Raw genomic sequence first — 17,488 nt, 5'->3', positions numbered from 1 at the left:
GTACCATAACACAATTCAAAATTATGTTTTAGTGATGAGGCCTTTATTTTGTTATGTTTTATATATGTATTCTTATCATTGATGCAATTTTCCAAGCCGGAAGAAAATATACGATGTTAAACGCTCTATCTTCTGGAAATGAATAAAATATGCTTAGATATTCCACTGCAGATTTACCATAAATTCTGCACTACAAAACACACCTGATTAAAAGCCACTACAGCTAAATATAGCTGCAAAAACAGATATGTATTGTATAAATATTAGCTGCTTCATAATATAAGCCACAAGTCTACACTTTTAAGTAGGATATTTGCAAAGAAAAACCTCACATAGATGGATTTGTAAAAATGGATCTATCTTGAATACCATGAGACACTTCTTTGCTCCTAAGCAATGCCTAACACAGCTAGTTAGACAGTGTCACTGAAATCTTAAGAAACTCATGTTGTCACATGCTGACGTGCTTAGGCCAGTGTCACACTGCAGAGATGGCTGTTTTTATATCACCGTGTACCTTATGCTCTTTCAGTTCAATTAAAGATGCTCAGTTTTACTGTCTCTTTTGCTTTTTTATCTCACATGTGTCCTCATATGTTGATAATAGCTGAATATTTACTATGAGGACTGATAGAGAGTTTCATTGGTCCACTGTGATGTGTTCGGTAATTTCATTGGTCAGATGTGATGAAACTTGGGAAAGCTGTTGGACTGCTTAGAGCTCTAGTGAAAAGCCACAGGGTTCAAAACTTGGTAAAGAAAGTAACAATGTATACTCTGTAATTCAAGGTAAAATAAAAACTGACAGATGGGACAGCAGTCTGTTTTAAGTATATTTTTTGCTCATCCAAACAAAAATACTTTCTGCCGGTTACTTGCCTGAAAACAACACATCATTAAAAAACAGTTGAGAACCAATTATTTTATGATATATTGAGAAGTTATATTATTAATAACACACAAATACATTGCAACACATAAGGGTGAAAAGGTAACATTTTCCAAATGATTCTATTTGGTAAATATAATCCTAAAAGGAAATTCTGCGTGATTTTTCTGAATCATAAACACGCTCAGTAATTACACATACAATTATACATCTTCAGTTCCTTGTCTGAATGCCACCTGCATTATACAGTGTTCAATGAGCATGTTGAGCAAATAAAAAATGCATGTGTGCAGCAATCCAAATGCACACTAAGCAAGACAAACACATCAAGGTTTGGAATCTAATGGTCAACACTTAAAGCTTCTAATGTAATTGTCAAAGTTAACTCGTAAAAATCTTGTAGCGTGATGAAATGCAAAAGATATTTCGGGTTTCTTGTTGAGTGAATTACTGATTCAACCTAAAAAAAAAAAAAAAATCCTCATCACTATTCTATGAATGCCAGTCTCAGGAATTATGTAGGTTCTTTGTGAGAAAAGTCATCCCATTAGTGGTTTGTCTATGGTTATAAAGCGATTAACAGTCAGCCTCAAGTTCTTCATTTGTGCTCTGGATATTTTGATGCATCCGCTCCAGAATTCGATGTATACTGTTGAAGCTGGGCCGATCGGCCGGGAGTGTGCTCCAACAAAGCCTCATCAGATTGTAAAGCTCTAGCGGGCAGTTCTCGGGGCAGGAAAGGATATGTCCATCCCTGACATAGTATATGACCTCCTCATGCCCCATGCCATAGTATGGCTGCATGCCATGGGAGAAGATCTCCCATAGCACCACACCATAGGCCCAAACATCAGATTCTGTGGTGTAACGGTTATAGAAAATAGACTCCGGTGGCATCCAGCGAATGGGTATGGCATCGTTCTCATTGGCTTTGTAGTAATCGGCTGAGTATATGTTCCTGGAGAGGCCGAAGTCAGCAATCTTCACCACCATTTCCTCCCCTACCAGGCAATTTCTTGTCGCAAGGTCTCGATGGACAAACTTGCGTTCTGATAAGTAGGCCATCCCGGCCGCAATCTGTTTGGACATTGAGAGTTGCTCGGAGCAAGAGAGAGGCCCCGCTTCCATCTCCGAAGAATAACTGCGAGCGGATAGACTCGCTCGGCTCAGCGTTCGTACGGACTGCGTCGGGGAACGACGACGCAGGAACTCGTTGAGGTCGCCGTGGGCCATATACTCAAACATCAGGCACATGGGTTTACCCACTGCACATACACCTGCAAAATGAAGGCATACACACTTTTTTTTAGTTCACTTTTGATCACCTTAGACGGTTTTTCAGCTCAGTGATTTCCCACCATGGAGGTTTGCAAGAACAAACAGGGACACTCACCCACATAAGCATATTAGTGATGTCATTAATCTCACTGACTCAAGTTATTTTCTCTTCTACGGTATATCACAGAATGGTTTCATTCACGGGGAAAAGGTAAATAAACATTCGGTGTAGACATAAACACAGACAAAACCATCTGTGATGTGTGCACGTTCACAAATAAACTTAGCACAGTGGCTCTACAGTTTTGCATTAATAGCCCAGTGACTGTAACTGTAGCCAATTTATAAATCATTTTTGTGTTCTTCGCAGCCAGTCTCCACATACAGGAAATGCAGACATTTAATGGGATTCTTAAAACAGTAGTTCTTAAGATCGGTCTTGGTCTCAAGATTGCTCTCCGGGCTATTGTTAAGGCTCTCATCTCGGAATCAAAGGCCTTTTTACTCGGTGTTGTCTCTGTCTCTTACAAACTCAGGATTTTGAATGAAGGCAGAGGCAAGCCTAGTACTACTGTAAACAGTGAGAAACACAGAACGCATTTAAAACTAATTAAATCCCTCCCAAAATACTTTTATTTGTTTATTTTTTTAAAGTCCAGACAATCAATCCCACATAGTTATATTTTTTATCAAAAAAAGAAAAAGAATCACCGTCTCTTGTCAGTACAAATGCATATTTTGTAGAACAAGTGAAACAACAAATTTGCTTTGATTTGTTTCATTGTACTATTTCAAAAGCAATATGGTAGTTTGTGTTGCAAACATAATGGCCAAAACATATTGGTCATTTTATTCATTTATTTTTAAATATACAACTTTTCTCTTATCTCAGTCTTTGCAGTGTCGAAAATGTCTTCAATACTACACTCATGGAAGCCAATTTTCTAGAACCCATAGAGAATTGTTCTATATACTGTATCTTTGTACACGTTTGTGTATACCACTTATGAAACTGAAAAGCTACTAGAGTCATAGTTTAAGGATCCAATGAATCAGTTCTTGGTTACCATAAAAGAATGAGCTGTCTACTTGGTTATTTACATAATTTAATCACTTTGAGGGGATGGACTTTTATGCCCAGCATTTGAAAAATAATATCTGCATGCGGGTGTATGAAACTGTGACCTGTTTTTTTTTTTGTAACAAATTACATTTTAATTACAAAATATATATCTCAAGGATAATTTATAGACAAAATCTTGACAAAAGACTGAGCATAAATGCAAACATGTATGACCTTCAGTCAAGAATGGCTTTGATGTTCCGCTAAAGCACTTATACTATAAATATGAAGTAATCTGGATTTCTTGCTTTTAGAATAAAAACCTACTGAATAATTAATTAAGTCATTCCCATGTTGTCTTCTAATGGAGGCATTGTTTAGTAATGATGGATTTGCTTTGAACTTTATTGATCCATATAACTCATTTATACCTCCATTCATTCACTCAATATCCAGATGTTTTTTTCTTTCTTTTTTTTTTTTTTAGGTTTTTTATCTTGGTGTCAGCCCAAATGCATCAACTTACCTAGAAGTCGCACAATGTTGGGATGGTCAAATTCAGCCATGAGCGCTGCCTCTCTCTGGAAGTCATTCTGCATGTCCGCTGAGGCTTCTTCCTTGAGCATCTTTACAGCCACCATTGTGAAAGGTTCCATCGGTAGCAAGCCTGGTGCTCTGTAATAATCATATGCCAGTTGGGAATGAGTTCCAGAAAAAATGATGGATTTTCCAAACGCCACTCCCTAGACAAATTATAGCTTATCTCCTCCTCCCGTTATGCCATTTTTATAGACAAGGCTATTGTCTGTAGATACTGATTGCAGATTTCCAACATTCATGGCTTCTTTTCTTTGTTGTTAGAGGCAATTATTGTAACATTCGCTCCATCACGTCTCAAGTGCATGCGAGAGCAAAAATAGCCTCTGTTTTTGTTCATTTACTTCATTTTCATAATTCAATCTTACCTTGCTTGAAAAACTCGCCCAAAGGCTCCCTCTCCAATATCTCGAACATATTGGATATTATTCCTGGGGTATTCAAGCGCCAGCAGCTTGGAATTGAGAAGCAAAGGGACCCGCTGGTACATGGGGTTTGGGTGCAGTCGGTCAAGTAGGAGCTCTGACGGAAGAGCAGTCATTGTTGGGGTCTCCATTGCTCTGCACATAGAGAGACAGTTAGGAACAAGTTGTGCGGTAAAGAATCGTCTTCTGTTTTTACCGCTTGTGTTGTCTCCACTGTTTTCTCCGGCGGCGGCATGCCAGAATAACGATGGTGAGGAAGACGACAGCAGCAAGTACGGTCAGAATGATAACAATGACCGACATGGAGTATGCTGGAGATGATGCTGTCGTGGGAGGGAGGTGACGAGGGCCTGCTGGCTCTTCTTTAACCACTGACACGAAGCCTAAAGATGTTTCAAATCAAAATGTATCAAAAATTGTTAAAATATTGGATAAGTGTAAAAGCTACAAATGAGAAATATAATATTATAGAAAATAAATATAATATCTGTGAAGCGTGAATTTATAGTGCATGCTAAAATTGGAATGGTTTGAATCGGTCAAGAAAAAGTTGAATGTCAAAATATGGCAGAATAAAATGTAATAGGAGTAATACACATAAAGGTAGGATAACATGTGTGAATGCTGGAAGCCATCACACAATGATGAGAACTATGATAATAAAATAATGTTAAATATATACAGTGTTCTTTCACTATGCACTTCATCTTTCATGCCCTTGGTGCTCTGTTTTTTGTTGTTTTTTTTTCCTTTAAAATTTCACTTTTTGGATTTCGCTCCTCATTAACTGTCAAAAATGAGGAAACACAGTATATGCCACACTGGTGTTCTATTGTTCTGTAACTACTTCAAATTGTATTCCTAAGGACGAAAAAACAATATTTACCTGATCCTTTGCCTGCTTCCTCACACATTGGTACAGTGCAATACTCCCAGCGTATATTGGGATTTGAGGTATAACACCACGGCTTGTCACTGATGCCTGCTGGGTTCCTACAGTTGTTATCTGAGTTCTTTAACTCTGGAATGGCATCCACAGACAAACGGTGCTGGTGAGGAACCTATAAAACAAGACATAGAGCTGTGGTTTCCAAATATGGCTACAACTACTTCTGGGGTCACTTCAAAGCATTTCAGGTGGTAAGTGAAGTTTTAACAGCATTTCTGCAAGTATAAGCAATTCAAAGACAAGAGCAATTTATTTTCAAAATAAGAGCAAATCAATTGGAATATTAAGTAACCTATAGCTAAATTATATTGTGAAACCTTTGCAAAATGTATGCAAATATTTTGTTCAGTTAATTACTGATTATCATTGTCATGACATTGTCATTCGTGGATTTTCCAACAGGCGAGTCAGAAATAAAACCATGATGTTACACTATCTGTCTTTGTTGAATGGATGCGCCTAGAGATACCATTACAAATTTAGTTCCAGCCATATGTTTGTGATTCATTCTATATCCAACCAGTGCTTGAATTGGACTATAATTTTAATTTTTACAACATGTTATGATGAAACTGTTGTAGTTTATGAAGGTAATCCTTCTGTACTTTAGACTATGTACTTTCAAACTTTCTGAGACAAACTTCAGTGGAACTTTAAAAATTATTGAGATCAATGGGAAAGGCTACGCTTTGAAAAAAGTAAAGGTTGTAGAAAGTTGCTACAATCCAAAGAGCCAACTTAAATATTGAACATAAGGTAATGTAGCAAAACGGCACACTGGCTTGAATGGACTTGACTGACGTTTACCAGCTACGCCAAAGATGCTAAAGCATCTTCAAACAGCCTTTGTTCCTCTGTTCATCTCTAAATACATTTAAATGATATTTTTTTGGAAGTACTGTTATAAAATGATTGATCACTGAAGAACTGTTGCCTCATAAAATCGATTATTTTAACCACCCCTAGCTATAGTCATCAAATAATATGACAAATCCGAATAAGATTGTAGACAGATGTAAAACATTACCTCATAATGTGTCACTGCATTACTGGGGTGACAAGGGATGAATGATTGTGAAACTTAAACGTAAAATTGGCAGTGGTTTCAATACTTCAAGGGAAGTTTGGCTTCAGAATTTCTTTAGTAACTCAAAAAGCGCTACAATGCTAAACATGCACAACAGTGGAACCACCCAGAGCGTTACCCCCTTTTAACCTGGTTTGAAGCGCAACCAAAAAAAGATTTTAGCCATCTTGAATCAAAATATAACATAAAGCAGAGATTGAACCGTTTCCTGAGTATTGCGTCATCCCAAAGTGTGTTGTTAACACCCGTACGCATGTACAATACATGTATGAATGTGTGCAACTCTATGAGTAAATGAGTGAAGTCTGTGTTAGCGATAGCTTTGCGTGTGAAAGCTTAATTGCTTCCAGAAGCAGGATGTAACAGGACAAGACCCTCCCTCTCTGCTGACCTGGCAAACACACGCACATGCACACACAAACTGCACAGGAGAGAAGCAAGAGTTCATCCGAAGAGACTATTTTTACCGAGCAAAGCCATAAAAACATAAAGGAGCTTTTAGACCATTGGGAGTGTTTGTACATTACACATTTTGATGTCATTTCTTTCCGAGAAAATGTATGATAGAAAACACAGACGCACACAAATCAGGATGACTAAGTGTAGTGGACGAAATTGATTTTCATCTTGTTACAAATGTGATACTTTGCATCATGGGAAGTGAGTTTTTCCACATGCTCATACGTTTACTCCCACACAAAAGGTATTGCATTAGTGTGTCGTTTATTTTCGTCCTTTACATGCATTTACATGCAGGGTTGTATTTTACATTTCATCAGTTCTTGTATGTGGAGTAAAAAGAGCAGATGAGTACCTGTTGATTCCACGGCTGACAGGGTATCCCTGATGTGGTCACATTTATGTTGCCTTGGTAAAAACGTCCTCTGTCTCTGTAACATGTTGCTGTTGATATGAAATAGGTCAGTATTTTTTTTTTCAAATGGTAATTCTAATTGTTAAATAATTGTGATTGAATAATAGCCAGGATTCTACACTTACTTGTCATTTGATCTGGCCTGATGTCTGAGAAATAGAAAAGTAATATTAACTGTCTTGATTTACAAAATAAAAAGGAAGAAAAAGCAATGTTTGTGGAATTGGTTTGCATAAATCTGTATGAATCTGTATGAATATTTAAAAAATGAAATATAGTCTCCTACAGAACACACAGCACGATCTGAAGAGTTTTTTGTGTGATTGACAACTCACCCACAAAAGGAACATGAGTACATTCATCAGGGTCTGAATGGAGACTGGGTAAAGTTTGGCATTTGGGCAACAGCAAACGGGGTGTGTGGGAGTCTTTGGTAGAACCGAAGAGTCCAGGCTGGACGGACATGCTGCCTTCTAGTATCATCCATTCCTTATGACAATAAAGCTCCTTTACAGCAAGGCAATGCTCCCTGTTGTAAAAAAAAAAAAAAAAAAAAAAAAAAAAAAAAAAACAGTAATTCATTGCATTGTTTTCAAAAACGATTAACTGATACACCTCCTGAAAACTAGATGGGCCATCCATCAATCCATTTTCTAAAGCCGCTTATCCTCACAAGGGACGCAGGCTTGCTGGTGTCTATCCCAGCGGGCTTCAGGCAATAGGCAGGGGAACTGGTTGCCAGCCAATTGCAGGGCACACGGAGACAAACTACCATTCAAGCAGCCAATCACACTTAAGGACAATTCAGTATGTCCAATTGGCCTGCCATGCATGTTTTTGGAATATGGGGGGAAGGCGGAGTGCCCGGAGAGAACATGCAAACTCCACACAGGAAGGCCGGAGTCAGCTGGATTTGAACGCGGGTCCCTTTAACTTTGAGGCGGACGTGCTATTCACTGCACTACCTACCCGCCTCATATCAAACACATATACTGTATAAGCTAACTGATAAAACATACATGTAAATACGTTAGAGCGTAATTGCAAGTGCATTCAAGCGTGTTCATCAGTCAAAAATATTTACTCCAGTTCCATTCTTCCCTTAAAATTGATTGTTCCAAATTTCTGATTTGATTCTTGATTATTTCAATAATATTAAATATAATATTTGTTAACAGAGTGCAGAATGTTTCAAATGAAGTTACCTGCAGACAGGTTTAGGTGCAGGTCCCAACCCTGATGGATTACAGTCAGGGAAGGATGTATGACAGAGAAGTGAACGCACTGCAGGGCCACAGATTTGACTGATTCCTTCTACCTCGGTCCACCAGCTCTGAATCAGGTACTCTTGCGTTTCCTCAGGGTCCGAGATGGAGGTGTTAAAGAAAACAAGGGAATCTTCCCGTAAAATTGAGCGGCATACATCGCCACGATATGCACTGCAGTAGCCCGCAACGCCCTTGTAGAGTCTGTTAAGAAATGTGAGAGAGATGCATTCAGATTTTTTCCTTGTAATTGCATTTTATTAAAAGAGTTTAAAAGACAACGTTTATAACTGTTTGGATAGTGTTTGATAAGCTGTTCAAAAATGTATTGGAGAATGGTTACGATCTACATTTGCGTTACAGATGATGTCGCTCAGAAATGCCGGTCCAGCAGTGTTCACTTTGTTTCCTCTCATCCTTCATCTACAGTGACTCTTACAAAATCCAGATGCCGCCTCCTGGGGAGGCTGCTGCACTGGTTCATTATTAAATCAAACCATCAACATAAAACTAACACGTAAATCTAACAAATCGCACCATGACCGTTATCTGGCTAATACCTTTCTCATGACTCTGTCTGAATCCACTGTCCAGATGTGTAATACATGAGCAGACTTTCAAACCTGGTTTTCTCTTTCAGCCCTGATCACATGACCCATTTTTCGACTTTGTTTAAAAAATAGCAGGCGGCTTTATGAAATATCATGTAAATACATGTGTGACTAGTATCATCTATTGTAAAGAAGAATATAAATCAGAATATGTTAAAAAAAATAAAAAATCCAGTCTTGCAGTTTCCCTGTCGACATGTGGTAATTGCGGTCATGTTGAGGTTTAGCAACGTTCACATTCAACTTTGCACCATATGCTGAGATCGGGAGCGTTAGTATGTCAATATTAGTGATTGACACAAAGTCACATTCAAATCAGTTTCCCAACGTAACATCTTTACAAAATATAACCAGATTGTTTTGTATGGATCAACGATGGTGTATCGGTATAGTCTCCGGACTTTGGTGGACACACTGTGGATTGGTTTCCAATTTGTGACGTTGTGATTGTAATTGTGCTTGACTCTATATTCTTCTGAGACCCAACCTATCCATTTGACACTATTTGCGTTCCCTATTTTATCTCAGCAGGGCAGCTAAAGTTAATTACATCCCACCTAAACCCATGACACTATTAGAAAGGTCAGGATGTTCTCCACTGAGCACACAGTGGTACGGTGGATAGCTCAAATAATTCAAAAGATATAGACCAAAAACATATGTCTAATACAGTGGATGCAAATGAATTGGCGGGGTCTCAGGAGGAGATGCGTCGTGCTATTAAAGAGCAACCATTCATGGATCTAGACCGCTTTAGGCTTAAAGTCAGCTGGGATAGGGTTATTTATACTGTAGTATATGCAGTTCATCTGTGTGTGTTGTTTTTACTCTAATTACATACGATACCACCAACACCACCACAAAATCAGCTCTCATGAAGCAGAACATATTTTAAATGACATGCAATGTCCTTGCTTTTCCAGTCTCACACTGATTTGCCCAATGTTCGTGACATGATTGTGTTATCCAGTCCACAAACGGCTCCCCTAGTGATTACTGCTCAATGAAAATGTGCAGAAAAGCTGTATCATATCAGCTAAACATATACATGCGTTTTTCCGTAACAAGCCCTGGCCCTTGCACAGAATGTAATAGGCTCATACAGAAGATTAACATTCTAAGCTCATACAAGTACAACGGACATTGTCGGGTATACAAAAGACAAACTCTAATAGGGTTTTAGAAAGTTCATAGGCTACCCTGACTGAGATTATACAAAGCATAATTATTCAGTGACCTAAAAAGCAGTGAATGACAGACCAAACAGATCAGAAAACAATAATCCTGGAATATATTAGTTAATTCTGACAATGGGCTTCCATTGTATAACTAAAAGATTAAAACACATTAAGGGTTGCAGTAAGGGTACATTCCAGTGACTTACCTCCATTCTATAGGGAAGTGGCAATATCCACAAGATGTAGGATGAAGGAGAACCGGCATGACAAGAAAAGTGAAGACAGAAGGCAGAGGCATAGCATTTAGTGTTGCTTGGAAGAGAGAATCAAGCATGATCCTCATCTAGCCATGTCATAGGTTTAGCATCGGTCTGTGGCGGTACTTCTCAACCAGGAGGTGATTGGCCAATGTGTGTGGTCAGAATGTGTTTTTTTTTAGGTGGCTGTAAGGTGTGGGCTGGGGTGAAGTTAGAAAAGTAACAAATGTGCCAGGGGGAAAAAAAAAAACAGCTGAAGTCACATAAAACAAAACGGCAGCTAACATAACACCAGAGTCTTTTAAGTATTTGATGATCCAACAACAATTTCTTCAAAGGTCCAAATATAGAATTGAATACTCACCTGCGACAGTCACTTTAGCGGTTGCTTTGACTGTGTTGGCTCCTGCACTGTGTCTGTTTGAGGCCAAGCAAGTGTAAAGAGCTGGCTTATTTACCGTTACTCTCAGAACTGACAAAACCACTTCTCCCACCAAGGTCTCGTCCACTGATGCACCCGAGATCTTCAAAGAAGGGACACACACACACAGTGCTGTATTTCATTATCTGTTGTTTTGAGCAGAATATATTGATTTTAAAATAGAAATAAGACTGTCGTATAATCAATGATACATTGTTTAAAAATATATATCCAGCCATTAAATTTGGGTGCAAGGAAGCACATTTTATATCTATTATTTAGGTTGATATATTGCTAAAACATGCATTCATGCCAAATGTTCATCGTGACAATAAATGTATATTATTTATATTTTTGAGATGCCAACAGTTTATATATCCAGTGAGCTTTAGCATACGCTGCTGAAATACATTTAAATTAACATGCTGCCAGGAAACATTTTAACACACGTTCACACACAAACCGTATTTACAGGCATTACTAGCAACTAATCATTTTTTAACAAGCACCCAGACCTGCCAAAACATTATGACTATGTCTGCCCACAATAGCACACTTAATACTTCTTGCCTTGCTGGCAACATCATTTTTAGTTGTAAACCTAAACTATGCTCACATTACATTACAACTGACAGTAAACAATGAATCACTGCATTAAATTGCATACTACAGTTCATACCGCTAAGTACAAAGTCCCTTATAAACGCGGGTGAACCACGGCCCATTAACCTCCAGGAAACTCAAATACTGTGTGGGAATAAATTGTTTGTGTTCATACAATTGAAAACTTTTTTTCTTTTTTTAGGGTATTTTAACAAAAACAAACTTGGCCTCAGAATCCTGCTCAGTGAGTCACTTAATATAATACAATATTTTGAGCTTTGAGTACAGCTACTCCCTCACAAGATCACACTAACCACATATGCATAAAAATCAAATGTGTCACTGAGAATGTCAAACAAAACAGTATTATTATCTGTTGTACAACGATATTAACATGCAATGCATTACACAAACACGTAGCTTGGACACCAATAGTCACTCTCGGGACACCCCTACGTGCAGAGGGAAAATTCGATATATAATTCTTCTGCTGGGCGGTTCGGTGACTCAGTGGTTAGCAGGTCCGCCTCACAGTTCAGGGAACTGAGTTAAAATCCAGCTGGCTCAGGCCTTCTTGTGTGGAGTTAGCATATTATCCCCGAGCCCGCTTGGGTTCTCTCCGGGCACTACGGCTTCCTCCCACAATCCAAAAACATACATGAGAGGTGTACTAGCAATACTAACTTGTCCTTAGGTCTGATTGGTTGCGTTAATGGTTATACGCCTTTGTGGGCCCTGTAACATTGCAAAATCTTTGATTCCATTATAGGAAATATTTCACCTTTCAACCACAATATCAGTGTTCCTCGTTGTTTTGGGCAGGGATGCTCTATTGTATATTCATCATAATTTTTCCATGATAAACTAGCGTAAACTCGCTACGTACATATTTGGCACTTTTCATTTCGAAATTAGCATGCACAGGCTTGGTAAATTACTTTTCAATACTTGTGAGATTGAAAGACATTAACAAGTTAAATGTTCAAAGTTATAAAACTGAAGTTACATCATAAAATATGCAGTGAACAATGTGTCAATGTGTTAAAATAAGAGCAGACATTTTATTGCATTAGTCTGGAGCTCCATGCAGTACACTCACTGTATTCCCATTTTCTAACCAGGTGATGGTGGGGATCGGATTTCCAGTGGCATTACACTCCAGTGATATTTGGCTGCCATATGCTACTCTCTTCTCCTTGGGAACTCTCAGGATTCGTGCTGGGGCTGCACATGTCACAGACAGACCACACGCATTAAAATTATAAATTAAAAAAAAAAAAGCATAGTGTGAGAGGTCTGGTGTGTTCGCAGTTATTTTTTTTCAGTGTATGGAGACAGTTAAAAGAGACTAGATGTACTGCCTCATTTTTGGCATCCTGAAAACTTGGCTACAACAGCAAAAGAATAAGCAACATCTCTTTGCAAGCACCACGTGTGATCTGTTTTTTCCTGCTAATTAAAGCTCTGCTCAGGGTGGAACTAGGATGAGATTTTCATGAGGTTTCCAAACAAATTTGCCAATGGCAGAATTATAAACTGCCCCACCCTAACATCTGGAACAAGCATGTCAGTCAAAGATGTCCATAACCTATTCATGTGTGTCCATCGTAGTGGACTTTTTTTTTTTGGTCTACATGTTTTGAGTCATTCAAGCTACCCAATTTAGTCCTGGCCCTATCAATGTGATGTATTTTGGTGGGATAATTCGCTTTGTTGTCTTGCTGAGACAATATGGACACAACAGTGGACACAAATGAGGTTGCATTCCTCCAAGGTTTCATACTTACCTTGGACCTCAATGGTGACTGGCTTGGAAAATGCCAAACCAAAACTATTTCTCGCCACACACCGATACTGTCCCGCATCTTCCTTTTGAATGTAATTGATCTTCAACGCGCCATAGTCAAGAATATTGACACGATCACTGACCTGTGAGAGATTTAAAGTTCATTACAATGATTAAAAACCGCAAAGACAAAAGCAGGGGTTGTTCAACTTTACCTTAATAAGCTCGTCGTCTTTAAGCCAGGTGATGTCTGGTTTTGGGTTACCAAGGGTAACACATGGTAATACTGCTTTGGACTCAACCAAAAGGGTCACATTTGTTGGATGGCGCTTAATTTGTGGTTCTGCGGGGACAAGAGCATGGGAATTGTAGATTGATAAACTGATCAAATGGAAAGTGTTTAGAATAGTTTTATTTGAAGCAGACTTACTCATTTTTAACTGGAGTGCTCCACAGCTCTTGGCTGGCTCTCCAATTCCATTGCTGGCAAGGCAGCAATACTCTCCGTTGTCATTCTCTCTTACATGAGGAATAAGAAGCATTTGTCCCTGCTCTCGAGTAAGGTACCTGGAATCATAGTACCTAACGGGACAGAAAAGGACAATCAAGTACAACATACCAACAATATCTGCAATTTTTATTCAAAAGGGTTCACCTTTTTGATTAAGACTTGACAGAACATTGCTAACTATAACCCTGCTATAATAGATTTTAAATGCACAGGATGTTGAGTTGCGAGGTCTCCCAGGACTTGTTTACATGGAAACAGCATTTTCTTTGATGATTCAAAATATTGCAGTTTGTGAATCCCTTGAGATGACTGTTACATTTATAATGACACGCCACAGGAAACCAACAGCCACATGTGCATGAACACATTCCTCCACACATCAGGGATAAACACAGAAAGGCGATGACGAATGAGTATAACTCAACAGAGAACTTTTAAATGGGTTTAAATAGATGATTAAAGTGGATTATTTCTTTGAGTGATGCTGGAGTCCAAACAAAAATAGCAGGAGTTTGCTGACAGGTATGTCATGATTATGAGTTTTTCCAGAACATTTTTTGGGGTGCTCAAGCACTTCTATAATGAAACCCAGCATCCCTAAAATTTAAAAGGACAATCAGTTGTATCCACTGACAAATAGCGACATCTAGTGATTTTGAAGCACGCGCACTATGGGGTCTCAGAGAGACCATACTTCACAAGCCTTCATGCTGTGGTTCTATTACCCTGTCACCAAACACATCAACAATAAGAAAAACTACAACTACTACTGTACTTCTTTTTTCTTCTCTTCCTCCTTTTATTTACGATCGATCGGCATACAAACCTTCGTTTTTTTCTTCTTCATTTTTATTAGTGATTGCTCTATGAATCAAAAACCAATGGTCAAAATACATTTTGAATTACATTTGCAAAGTTTTCTTCCTTTTGCTATCTGTAGCTAAGAGATGGCCACAAAACCTCCTCTTTTAGTGGTGCGCCTCTACACGCCACCGTCCCTGAGGAGATGTTCACGTTTTTATTTTTGTTTTCATTACAGGGTTGGGGAGGAGAGATTTTGCACAGAGTTGGCCAACTGAATTGGCTTCTTCACTCCGCCACTAACTCCCATTACTGATTGCCACAACATTAGAGTTTTTGTTGTTGCTGTTTCGTCGTGGCTGTCGGCTTAGAACAGCACGCGACGTGGCGGAGTTTCGGTGACCAAGCCATCTTACTTCCTGGTTAGAAATTCATCCACCCAAAAAAAACTCCTATTTCATAAAGAAATTGAATTTCCATTGTGCCAAAGGATAGATTTCTTCACTACTATGAATATACTGCATTTAGTAGTGGAAAGCTTAAAATACTATAGGCCTTTTAAACTGATTGAATGCCCATGACCTAAACATGTTAAGTTTCTCTTCTCTAACAGTGTAAATTATATTTTTCCAAAATCTACAAAACTGTTAAATTTATATTGCCCGGCCAGGTGCTAAATGCCCCTAAACCATTAACCCTAGAATGACAGTCAAAAAACTAAATTTGACTTGCAGAGATGAAGTGGCATTGCAGAAGATGTTTTTGTAGTTAACTTACATTATTGGCTGGTTGTTTTTAGTCCATGTGATGTCTGCTGAAGGTCGGGATTCTACCTCACAGATGAAGCTTGCATTGTGATCCAATAGTACATCCACTGTCTCCAATAACGTCACGATACGAGGTGCTAGAAACAAAGTATTTGAAAATATAAAGCAAATTTGCATTCTGTTTGGAATCGTTATGTGGTTGCATTCGTACAGATGAAAACTAAAAAAGACAAACAACATGTCGTATTCATAAGGAACATTATTTAGTTTAGTTTTTAGCTATGATAGTCCTATAATAATTTCTCTGGCATATCGTAATAATAGGACGTGAGAATGACTTATCAGATGAGAGGTAAACTGAAAGTCACACAGTATCAGTAGTCAGATATTTATTTTTTGTCTGGGGAATATATCGCAAAGGACACCAAGACAAACATGGACAATGCTAGTAGCAGATGGGTGAAATTGTATCCACGTCTATCTGATCGAAGACATCAGGTTTGCATTAAACTTTGTATGAACTCCTGAGTAGAGGAAAATATAAAAAGAAGACAGAATTAATTAAAACAAAAAGAATGTACAAGATGAGAAATACACAGGTAATGATGAGATGTATTTTGTTTGGGATAAACTGTTGGTCATTGCTGCAGTAAGGGAGGCTACTGAAACCGAAAAAAAAATGTGAAATCAAATTTTGGCTTCAAAACAATCATTTAAAACTAGGTCACACTAATGTAAAAGAAAAATTCTCACTGTTAGCTTTTAAGTCACAATTTAGAAGGCATATGTTAGCACCAGCTGCAAATCATAATAATATGAGTCCAACCAAGGCAGTGATTACATGTTTTCATTAACTGTTAGCTTTAACATTTTTTTTTAGCTTTTAGTGCAATATAAATCATAAATAATCAATAAAACTTACGTTGCATTTTCACATTAGTGAGTCATGTTATATTGATCATGGGATATACTATCAAGATTAATTCGACTTAAAAAAACAGATGGACCTCTTCAAGAAAGATGCCATTTGTTTATAGAGCACATTAATAGACTTAAATCTCTGTTTCCTTTGGCCTTTGGGGTCATTTACAATTTATCCCTCGGGATTTTTTTCAGTTTCTGTGACACATTAGCAGTTGTATTTGCCTTTAGGGATGTCGTGTAATACAGAGCGGATTTGTTTTTGTGGCAGAGTTAAATGTTTGCTTGTGAGAAAATTCTTGTTGAGTTTGAACTATCACGCACAACAACAGGATTTAATCAGGAAGTAATGAGAAACTTAGAAATGTTGGCTCACTCCATTTGTATAGATGTCAAAAGGTGAAGCAAAACACACTACTTCTAGCTAAACATTGTAGAATGAGCTTTTCAAATTGCAACTCAATTTCTGGTCTTGACAATGTCTCACATTCATTATTAAAACAAGATTATGCATGTATTTATGTATGTCCTCAACATAAGGACATAATCAAATAGGACAGACTAGTAAAGCTATTCTGTTCTTAAACCTAACCACGTTGGTCCACATTTGCAGTCAGCGAAATACTCTTGAATCGAGGAAATCATAAGGTTTTGTTGTGCACTATGTTGGTAAATAAACATCTTGCCCTTGTGGGATGTGGTGATCTGCAGGTGATCTCAGGGTGACACTGCAGTGTCACTCATTTGAAGCCTTTACATAGCAGGCATACTGCAGCCAGAGAAAAGGACAATACCTTTCATTTCTATATTTTGCTGTGATAAATACAGTATCGCAAGTAAAAGAAATGGAATGAGGTACGATGCAGATTTGCTTAAAAAAATAAAATAAAATAAAAAACATTCAGCACACATGGAGGCTCCGCTTACCTCTCTGTATGCCATTACTCACGCTGGCCAAAACCAGAAAAGAGAGAATCTCCAACACTGAAACAAGTCCAATAGTCTTCATCCTGGCTTAAAAATGAGCCACTTGGGCCCAGTTTCTTTTCTGTTTATTTTTTTTTATATTCTACAGCCTCTGATTATATTCCCATACATTCTAGTTTCTTCTGCATATACTGTGCCGTAGTGGTCAGACAGCCGTGCTGAACACTGACCAGCTCACTGTGTTAACATTTTGAGTGACAGCGGCAGCTGCTATCTGT

At 38.2% G+C, this 17,488-nt stretch overlaps 1 protein-coding gene across 1 annotated transcript; it reads right to left on the bottom strand.

The window, feature by feature from the left end:
- Positions 1 to 997: 997 nt before the first annotated feature.
- musk (muscle, skeletal, receptor tyrosine kinase) lies at positions 998 to 17,292 on the bottom strand. The gene is made up of 17 exons (XM_088435276.1): positions 17,211 to 17,292; positions 15,373 to 15,499; positions 13,714 to 13,865; positions 13,499 to 13,626; positions 13,285 to 13,426; positions 12,597 to 12,721; positions 10,838 to 10,997; positions 10,423 to 10,429; positions 8,368 to 8,631; positions 7,498 to 7,691; positions 7,288 to 7,311; positions 7,103 to 7,191; positions 5,139 to 5,313; positions 4,449 to 4,635; positions 4,196 to 4,387; positions 3,757 to 3,905; positions 998 to 2,166 (listed from the first exon to the last, which is right to left on the bottom strand). The coding sequence occupies exons 1-17, from the start codon at positions 17,290 to 17,292 to the stop codon at positions 1,466 to 1,468; spliced, it is 2,898 nt and encodes a 965-aa protein (XP_088291402.1). The 3' UTR covers positions 998 to 1,465.
- Positions 17,293 to 17,488: the final 196 nt, after the last annotated feature.

The sequence above is a fragment of the Hippichthys cyanospilos genome, chromosome 15 (genome assembly GCF_059441005.1).
Source record: "Hippichthys cyanospilos isolate Australia breed blue-spotted pipefish chromosome 15, RoL_Hcya_1.0, whole genome shotgun sequence".
NCBI lineage: Eukaryota > Metazoa > Chordata > Actinopteri > Syngnathiformes > Syngnathidae > Hippichthys > Hippichthys cyanospilos.
Note: the sequence above shows the minus strand (reverse complement) of the source record. Positions and strands in the feature narration are given on the sequence as shown.

What these genes read in the sequence shown, in the direction of transcription:
- musk (XM_088435276.1), bottom strand. Translation starts at nt 17,292, where the DNA reads ATGAAGACTATTGGACTTGTTTCAGTGTTGGAGATTCTCTCTTTTCTG. An exon ending in AAAAACAACCAGCCAATAAT is followed by an intron (nt 13,866 to 15,372) that starts GTAAGTTAACTA and finishes CTGTCCCGTTAG; the next exon opens with GTACTATGATTCCAGGTACC. An exon ending in CAGGCCAGATCAAATGACAA is followed by an intron (nt 7,192 to 7,287) that starts GTAAGTGTAGAA and finishes TCATATCAACAG; the next exon opens with CAACATGTTACAGAGACAGA.